The following is a 10,266-nucleotide window of genomic DNA, read 5'->3' as shown; positions in this document are numbered from 1 at the left end:
GGGACACATACACACACTAGAGTGTGGCGATCCGAGCCCGACGGTACCCGACGGGTCGGGCGGGTTTGGTCAAAAATGTAGCTATAAATTGTATTCGGGCTTGGGTCGGATTCGGTCAGCTTTCAGTGACAATGTAGTGTAAAAATAAATAAAATCCTATTGTCTGTCCTGTTTATCGCTTGGGCACTGTTAATTACGTGACAACACCTGAACATAACACACACAGACACACATTGGCTGTTTGTTTCTACCTCTCCCTCGCTGGAAGTCTCGGACCTCCAGCTGCCCGCCTCCGCCTTGATTAAACGTTGACTTATTTCCACGCTGCCGACAGTGGGACTTTTAATTGTGCCGACAGTGTCTTGGAAACCGCCCATAACCGTGTCACACGGGGAAGAGGGAAGAGGGAAGGCGACTGGAGTTCCTCCAACATTTGCGGTTAGATTATCATATTTTTTTATTGACAAAAATATATGCTGCTTCGGCTGTTTTTTTTATGCGCACATGTGCCCCTAAATATTTTTTACAGTTCGCACACACCTATTTTTAGTCGCAAATGCGAGTGAAACGCTCGCGCTGTCGAGCCCTGCCAACTCTAAGAGAAGTTACGACGTTTACATATCAAGCAATTAATAGTGAGGACAACATCATTACCATTTAGTTATTGAGTCCTTATCACTGGGGCGTCAGTGGCTTAATGGATAGAGCATGCGCCCCATGTACAAGGCTGTTGCCGCAGTGGCCCGGGCGCCCCATGTACAAGGCTGTTGCCGCAGTGGCCCGGGTTCGACTACCGCCTGTGGCCCTTTGCTGCATGTCATTTCCCCCCTCTCTCTCTCCCCCCTTCACGCTTAACTGTCCTATCTATAAAGGCAAAAATGCCCCAAAAAATATCTTAAAAAAAAAAAATTATCCTTATCGCTATCAAGATTATGTTACCTTTAAAAGAAGAAACAACAGGCTTTGCCACTGTAGTTTTACAGTTGCGGGTGAAGACAGTTGCAACAGTCGAAGCTATTTTGTTGGTTTTTCTTTGTATGGAAATGCTCTGAGTGAATTTGAGTTCCCTCTGGTAAACAGTTACACAATGTATATGTCTCGGGCTTTTATTATGAAAGATAGGAAAAGAAGGCGTGGATCTGACATGCTCTGCCTTTGTCAAGGTTGGAAGAAGTAATAAAGTTTGTAGTCCTGGTGTGGACTACAAAGCCTGCTTGGTGTTGTTTTACAATTCTCATAGGCGCAACTTAATTGGTTGATGCCTTTATTCGCAGTGTAAAATCAAAGAAAAATTGATGATCTAAACAATATATAATATATTGAGGTGCGAATTAATCACATGAAACAATGCCCCTGGTGTACAATGGCCTTAATTGGTCTGGTGTGACCAGCAGCTTATGGTGGCTAATGTAAGCTGATCTCTACAGACTTAAGCCAGATATTGCTCTATAGCTGACAAAACTGCTTTATAGCTGACAGTTCTGAGTATGCTGCCTATATGACTCCTCTCTTCTTGTCCATCTGTTACATTATGTTCATACATTTGCTTGTATCCCATAATTATAACTTCTGGCCATTGTTCAGCAAATGCTAAATGGTTCTGCTTTAAAAGTTGGACACAGCACTTAAACGTTACCCATATGTTGTAATCAGAGAGATGTTGGATTCACTTTAGTTGCTTGACAAAGCATCCCAGCAGAAATAAAGGGTATAAACAGCTGGCTGTTGCCCCTCAAACCTAATTGGGGAATAGACTGTCACTTTAAAATGTAGATAAATTCTGTCTTTACTCCCACAGAACAACAGCTCTGCCAGAGTTTTCTCCATAATGCCTCCTAAGACACAACATAAAGCATTTACAATACAGCGTATAGAGGTGACTAAATCCTCATCGGGCTTTCATATAATGTGTCTTTATAGAGAAAATAACAGCAACTGAGCTGTAATCCAGGCAGGTTATCACACATCATCGATGACTGCGCTCTATTTGTCAGTAAATATCACAAGTGATTAGGAACATGGACTTCACAGGTACACACTGTATAAACAGAGTGTTATTGAGAATAAACTGCATCCAGCTTGGAGCTATAAATCATCAACATCCCACCTGCTACATCTGTAACTGGAACTGAACAATCTCATGAAACCAGCTATCCAGAGCTCTTCTCTTTTATTTATTGTAACACAGTCAGTACATCCTCAGCCTGTCTCTGAGCCAAAACCAACACTGTTATATGATAATAAGACTGTTTTATTTAATGAGCTTCATGTATGAACTTAAAGCCTCAAACAACAGCATTTTTGTCAAGCAGCACTTGCTGTGTTCACATTATCGACAGCACAACAGTGACCAGCTACATTATCGCTGAGTTGCCGCTGAAGTGTTACTCAAGCACTCATTCACATTGTTCTGTCGTCAGGGCTTGTGTGTGTGTCTACTACTTGCCACAAAGCACCTTGACTTAACAGTATTTTGGTCAAAAATATTTCTATGCTTTTGATCAATGTCTTACGCCCATCTGACATCACATTTTGCCGCCCTATTGCACCACAATGCACATAGACCTAGCATGGCGTCAGCTAACTCAGCTATACACCACAGCACAACAGCATACATCATTGGAGAGCTGAAAATAGCCGAGGCCAGCTCAACTTTGATTTGTAGCGCGTCATGCCCGTCCGCAGCGACATGTAAAGCAGTGAAAGTGACTCCAGTTTTTACAAGTCTCCACCTTCAACTACAGCAAAGACTGTGGTTAAGACCCATTTAAACTGTTAGCCTAGCTTGACAAGGCCTCAGCAGGTAGCAGAGGCAAAGACAGAGCAGGAGATCTGAACGAGGTAGGCAGGATGTAAATTTGCCCCAAATGCTGTAACACTCTGTAAACCACTAGTTTAGCACTGGTAGTAGTAATATTTCTACAGCTGTAATAGTTTTACTACTACCTCTCTCAGACGCACGCTCGCAGTTCCTGTGTGTCTTTGCAAAAGAGTTTGATACTCTAGATGTCTAGTGTCTTACTTTGTAGTTTGGGGACTCAGTGCAGCAGGCAACATTATACATTTTTTGCAAAGTTTTTGGGGGTCTAGAGGACAGAACTCCTGGATTGTCTCTGGAAAAGGGCAAATCTATTGTAATAAATGTATGTGCACATGGACTGGGATTGAATGATAGTGTAATAAGGCTGTACATATAGTTTAGTAAGTAAAAAGTGGATTTAGGTACTCTATACACAGTTGCTTTAAATCTACAGTTGGTAACCTGGTAATTTTTTGTCATATTTGCTGGCACTGTCACTATCCTGACAGCACACGAGACAGAAAATCTGTGAGAAAATTAGGTTCCTCTGGCTCCTTCTAGTGCTCCTAATGACATTTGTAAGAATCCACCAGACCTGAATGAAAGCAACCAATCACAGCCAAGAGGAGTCTCATGTCAATCACTTCTCGTGCAAACCCTGCGCTGCCAACAACAGCGCACAAGGCGAGGACAAGAGAACAGAAGAACACTGTCAAGAAAAGCTTGCTTTTACTTTTAGAGAAGCCTGCTTTTGTTTACTTGCCTTTGCTGTGTACGCTGTTGGTGGTTGTTTCTCAGTCATTGTGTTTGCAAAGTTCTTCCTGAAGCTGCACGCTGAAGATATTGAGCTTGACTGAGGGCATGCATGTGGGAGGGGGGACTGTGCAGCATGTACATTAGCAGTGATTGACAGCTGTGTGACAGGCTTCTCCTGGCTCTGATTGGTTGTTTTCATTCAGGCATGATATATTTTTGCAAATGCCATTAGGAGTGCCAAGAAGAGCCAGAGGAACCTACCTTTTTAATGGATTATCTGTCTCATGTACTACTATTTAAATGTAGTGCTGTCAGGAGATTAAAAAAATGGAGAGATTAATTAATTATGATCTGTAATTAATTGATCTAATTAATCTCTTTTTTAATCTCATCTCAAAGTTGCTGAGAAAAGCCCTCAACTTGAGGTATTTTCATTTAAATTCATTACATTATTGTGGCAGATGATCAAAAGATTGATATATATTACAAAAAGTGGTTTTATAAAGTCATAATTATTGTTTTCAACAATAACACACTTGAACACAGATGCAGTACACCTAGCCATTACATTCTATTGTTTTTGAGATTAGTCCCAATAAAGAGTGCTGTAACCTTTAGTCTGGACCACCAGGGGGGTGCTTGACTGTCATGACATGTCAGCTTCATTAAAAGCATAGCTGCAGATTAACACAACAATAGATGTAAAAACACACAGAAACAATACATCTGTGATCAGTTCCCTAATTTTATTTTAACAATTTTCTAAATTATTTTCCTCTTTTCCAATTTCTCGTTTTATTTCATGGAAGTGATCAATGTAAGTGCACTTGTCCTTTAAACTTAATAAAAAATAAAAGCTAACAAAATAAAAGACACCTGGTACATTCGTTACAGCTGTATGCAACGTGCAAATCACTCCTTCTTGTGGCTGCCAGCGCTTTCCCTGTCCTCGCTGCTGCAATTTGCGCTGTCTTCTCTTCTTCAAACTACAACACCCATAATTCATGTAGGAACTGCTGCAGTCAATGTGCAGCCGGTGGGAGCTGCATGACAACTCAACCACCATGATCAGTTTTTACACAGCACAGTGGCAACGGGGCGTGCAGGGTTCGGTGCTTTTCCTCAGCCCCTCTATAAGAAGGCACACGGGCAGGGCAAACGCCAGCTAGTCCTGAAAGAGGTGCGGGCAGGAGTCGAGGAGGAGCGGACTAGCAGGATGGTGGGCATGCAGAAGCAGGGAGCATGGACAAGATGGGAGGGAGCGCTGGACAGGAAGGTGACCTGGGCCGAGCTCTGGCAAGCAGAACCCCAGCGCATCAAGTTCATCATCACAGCTGCGTATGACGTCCTACCTAGCCCAGCTAATCTCCATCTCTGGGGCATGGCCGACTCTCCAGCTTGTGCTCTGTGCTCCAGGAGAGGTTCACTTGAGCACATCCTCAGCAGCTGCCCGAAAGCACTGGGGGAGGGTCGCTATCGCTGGCGGCACGACCAAGTGCTGAAGGCAGCTGCTGAAGCCATCTCCAGAGCCGTAGCCCACAACAACACCAATAAGCACCAGCAAGGCAAGAGGAACATCATCTTTGTCAGGGCTGGGGAGCAGCCTCAGTCACAACCCAAACCAGCAGCCGGCCTACTCACCTCAGCGTCTGACTGGGAGCTGAGAGTAGACTTGGGCAAGCAACTCAAGTTCCCGGACCACGTCACAACAACATCCCTGAGGCCAGACATCGTGCTTTCCTCTGTCTCTGCAAGGCAAGTTCTAATGATAGAACTGATAGTTCCAAGGGAGGACCGCATCGAGGAGGCGAACGAGCGAAAGCGGTCTAAGTACCAGGAGCTGGTGGAGCAATGCCAAGGAAAAGGCTGGAAGGCACGCTGTGAGCCCATAGAAGTGGGGTGCCGAGGCTTTGCTGGTCGCTCACTGTGCAAAGTTTTCACACTGCTTAGCATCACAGGGGCTGTGAAGAGGAAAGCCATAAAGAACACCATGGAGGCTGCAGAGAGAGCCTCCAGATGGCTTTGGATCAGGAGGAGCGATCAGTGGAACTACGCTGCTGGGACACAAGCCAGGGCCTGATCAATCCTGGCTGGGTCACCTGAGTGAGGGCGTCTGATGTTGAAAGACCCGAAACGCCCAATGATCTCAGGCACATCACTGAGGATGTGTCCCAGAGCATCCTAGGATGTATCTTTCATTCTTACTGTTTTATCGGGCAATAACTACTCCAGACTCTGCTCTAGTGTAATTTTCGGGACTGTGCCCCGAAATCCAAGCAGTTGTCCTGAATCCTGCCCTGATTGTCCCGAAAATTACACGGAGGTTGCCAGGGAGGTCAGTTACTTGCATGCTAGGGCAGACAGCTTTTCATAGGCTCCTGAGTGAGCAGACCACCACTGCAGGGGACAGTCATCAATACTGATGCTGGGCTCTGCTCTGTTGCGCTGCAGCTCTCCCACAACTCAAGCACAAAGAAGCCTACAGACGGATTTTATAAAAGGCAACTCTGTGGCATACAGAAACAGTAAAGTTAGAGAGCAACTCTGTGGCATACAGAAACAGTAAAGTTAGAGATTAAAAATGAGATTAACACAATCAAAAATCATAGCGCGTTAAATATGGCTGTAATTAATTATTTGTAATTAACGCGATAATTTGACACCCCTATTTAAATGTAGTGACAATTTCAGCAAATATGACAAAAACATTTTTTTTTTATAAAAGTTACCTACTGTAGCTTTAATATAACCTCATTATCAGTATAAGTATTAAAGTTACAATGTGTAATTTACGTGGTTGTTTATTAGCAAATATCAACTATTGCTTTCATAAATATATATTTACTAAAGTGTAATGCAATTCACATACAAATGGAAGCTTTCTCATAGGCTTAGAATGATTTCTCTATATATACACAGGCAGGGCGTGGTCTGCTGGAGGCTGCCCTCTTGCGTCACCATATTTGAATACAGTGGCCGAAAGGGATATACGCGCGTCGCCTTTCGCGTTTACCTAGAACTTGCCGTCACTGGAGACGGTACATACGTACGGGGCGCTTCTGCGCGAACCTGCTTTGTACTGATTCTGTCACACTTTAAATGGAGGACCACACATATGTTTTGCCCCGTAAGAGGGAAACTACGCCACCAAATAAAAGAAAAAGATCAGATAAGCGAGGACGGGACAAAACGCGAGTGAATATCGGCGTTGCTTATTCCAGGTGGAAAGAACTCCTGAAGGAGAAGGATTTCACAAGGGATGCGGAGGTTGCCTGCTTTCTGCTAGACAGGTAATTCAATCTGATATTTTAAAATCATTTTGGCTTCATGTTTGCAACTACTTTTCCCTCTCGTCTAAGTTCGAGTGACGGCTACGTTTACGTGCTAACGTTATCCTAGCCTTGGCTAACGTTATCCCAGAGCTACAGCTAAATGGTTAGCCTAGCCTACAGCCTAATCTGTTGATTCCTCTCGCGCTGCTGCGAAGGCTGCCACCCTCTCCTCCTCCTCTTCCCTCTGGGTAGCCGAGACACACCTCTTCGCCTGGCCGTTCCTGCACCGCCTCTACCCCCTCGCCCCCTTCCTCTCCCTGGTCTTCCTCCTCTCCCTCTCCCTCTTCCTCATCTCCCTGTGTCCTGTGGAAGAACACTCTGGAAACGCATATATTATAATTGTACCAACCTATATTTGCCGCACTGTGCCGTGACTGTCACATAAAACGTGTTATTTTAGCATTACTGTGCTAATGTTTGCTCGTGTTACCAAAGCAATTAGAAATAAAACACTACTAACATATATCTCACAGATAACCTATATCCCACTGGTAAGCTATAACATATCGTAACATGGTTTAGATTCCGAAATAAATATTCACCTCGTCGCTAGATACTCCTGAAAAACTCGAAAAAACTCCACTGTCTGTGCAAGGCTTTTTGTCCTATGAGGCTACTGTCGCTTACCCAGCGGGAGGGGTGAGTGAGTGAGTGAGCGCGAGTGAGTACTGCAATTTAGAATTTGACCGCTGATGTCACTGTTACTCACCATTTTTACACACTGAGGCTTTAAAGTTATCTATATAAATATTGGCAGGTTTATTTTGCCCATAACAGTTACACCTACTCATACAATATGTGACTGCATAACATGTTAGCTGACATTATTCCAGGCCTTGAAGCTAAACTAAAACCACATTCAACACAACATACCAGCTCAAACTGTATTCCAGTTGTTTGCTGAAGCTTTTTTGCCTATCTTTGCCACTTACCCAAAACCTCATTCCACACAGCCATATTATAAGCAGTTTCCACCCCAAGGCCAGCCCAACGGGTTTCATATTAAGAATTCCAGCCCATACCTGATTCCATGAACTCTTGGTTGAAGTTGCTCCAGGCCTCTTTGCTCTTCTCCAGGTTCTCCTCCATGACCTTGATGTCAGCAAAGGGGCAGTTGCACTCTGGAAAGCGGGGAGAGCACCGGCACCAGCAGTCGTTGTTGCGGCAGAGCAGCTCGCCCTCCGAGTTGCATGCCACATAGCTGAGGGCTGCCTCCACAAAACGCCCACGCAGGAATTCTGGCAGGACATCTTGCAAGCCTGTGAAAAAAAAGGTCATTTTATTAACACTTTAGTCATTTTCAGAATAAAGTGTTTTTTTACAAGCAGGTTCCACATGAAAGCATGTGTTATTTTTGTAGGGCTGAAAGCGATGTTAGGTTTTTTCAGCCCTTGAGCATGAAATAAAGAAATTTGTTTAAACCATTAAAGAACATTGTGAAAGCTAATTTGTAGCACGGCATTGGTAGTAAAACAATTTCTTACAGATTTGAAACATTAATTTTCGACACAACAGAGTGCTGAAAATTGTATTTCCTTCAAAAGCAACAGCCACTGTAGCCTTAGCAGCTTGGGATCACTGCTTTTGGATATAAATATTTTTGAAGAGATTTTTTTTTTTTTTTTTCAGAAATTGCAACTGTTTTTTTTTTTTCTTTAATGGGGATCCATTTTTAAACATCTGACATGTTTTTTAATTATGTCTATGACACTAAAATGACAGCTCTAATTCAAGCTGTAATACTTCAGAACACAAGCTAACAAAATGCTCCTCTGCAGTACAGCCTATGTACCATCACTGAATATTGCACAGAGATACTGACACTAATAACACGTCTTATCATGGCTGAGGCCAATAAAAAATGACATGTGCAAAGACAACAGCTCATCAGCTGGCTGTGTATATTGTGTGTGTGGGTGCTCACTTCACCAAATTTCAAATAGCTCTTTTTTCTCTGGTTGATTCACAGAGACCTCAACTATGCATGTGTGGTGGTTTTATCGCAAGGACAAGAAAATAGGTTGTTTTCTTCAGAGCAGCTCGACTTGTATCAATTTCAGTGGCAGCTCTTGCAGCAGGTACTGTGGATGCATATATAATAAGTTTAGAAGCCTGCCCAGGGGCATATTTTAGTAGTTTTGGAAGCTATCAGTAGCAACTGTCACCTGTTCTGCAGTCATCATAAACAACCTGCTGTTTCTACCTGCCATGTTCAGGTTGTTTCCCAGGGTTTCATTATTTCCTTTTCCCGCTGTGTAATTGAGATTCTCAAATCACCATTGGAACATTTATTTTTACAATATGCAGAGATGCCATTTAGCCTTGTTCATCTTTTTTTGATTTTAAAGCCCACAGTACCTACTGTAATAGGTATAGGGATGAGTTGTTGAACCTTATTTTCATGATCAATGCGAAATGTCAAACGAAATGTCATGTCACGTGACATACTTCACCAGTGTAGCATGCTACATAAACTAGCACACTACGTTATTATCAAAATTGCTTGCTTGACTTTTGGTTTCACACAGAAAATGAACAGGTGAAAATCCGGACTCTGTCTAACCCATCCAACTCCCCTCTAGGGTTGGGACTCGTTAGGATTTTAACAATTCCGATTCCTTACCGATTCCTTCTTAATGGTCCGATTCCTTACTGATTCCTCTTACCGATTCCTACATTATATTCATTATACTTGCTATACTTAAATAAGTATATAATAAACACACATGCAATCATACAAATACAAAAACTTTATTCTAACTGTTGCACAGTACAATTAGATGAAAATACACATTTGAGTGTGGTGTGTATTTCAGATTTAGAGCCTGTATCATCTCCCTGAGAATATATAACAACAAAAACTGATTCTCTGATTTCTACAGTAACACTATTGCCTCAAATTAACCACAGCAATGTAATAAAAAATACTTATATGCATTCTTGCTTGGGCACTGTTATTTACGTGACAACACCTGAACATAACACACACAGACACACTGGCTGTTTGTTTCTACCGCTCCCCTCGCTGGAAGTCTCGGACCTCCAGCCGCCAGCCTCCACCTTGATTAAACGCTGAAAATTAAATAAAAGAGGGAGACAGGTGTCTCCTATTTTATCTTATTTTGTTATATTTCTCCCCCTCCCCTCGCTGGAAGCGTCGGACCTCCCCCCGCCCGCTCCCGCCGCCCGCTCCCGTCTGAAACACGGAGGTCTCCCTCTCCGGAGCACCCACGGCGCACGCCCGGCCTGTTAAATAGCCTGTAACCATGACAACTGTGTGACACAAACTCAGTGCATTAGTGATTAGATACTGTAATGTCGGGCTCGGTCGGGTTCGGACAGAAATATGCGGCCCGTGCCGCACTCTAATGGAAATGC

General features: G+C 43.3%; 1 protein-coding gene across 3 annotated transcripts in view; it reads right to left on the bottom strand.

Moving 5' to 3' along the window:
- Positions 1-10,266, bottom strand: part of brinp2 (bone morphogenetic protein/retinoic acid inducible neural-specific 2) — a 347,460-nt gene that overhangs the window by 77,803 nt on the left and 259,391 nt on the right. For all 3 annotated transcript variants that reach the window (XM_050033564.1, XM_050033563.1, XM_050033565.1), the window contains one exon: positions 7,911-8,147. In XM_050033564.1, coding sequence (XP_049889521.1) covers positions 7,911-8,147 — 237 coding nt within the window. The remainder of the gene's footprint in view (positions 1-7,910; positions 8,148-10,266) is intronic.

This window comes from Epinephelus moara, chromosome 21 (assembly GCF_006386435.1).
Source record: "Epinephelus moara isolate mb chromosome 21, YSFRI_EMoa_1.0, whole genome shotgun sequence".
In the NCBI taxonomy this organism is placed as follows: domain Eukaryota; kingdom Metazoa; phylum Chordata; class Actinopteri; order Perciformes; family Serranidae; genus Epinephelus; species Epinephelus moara.
Note: the sequence above shows the minus strand (reverse complement) of the source record. Positions and strands in the feature narration are given on the sequence as shown.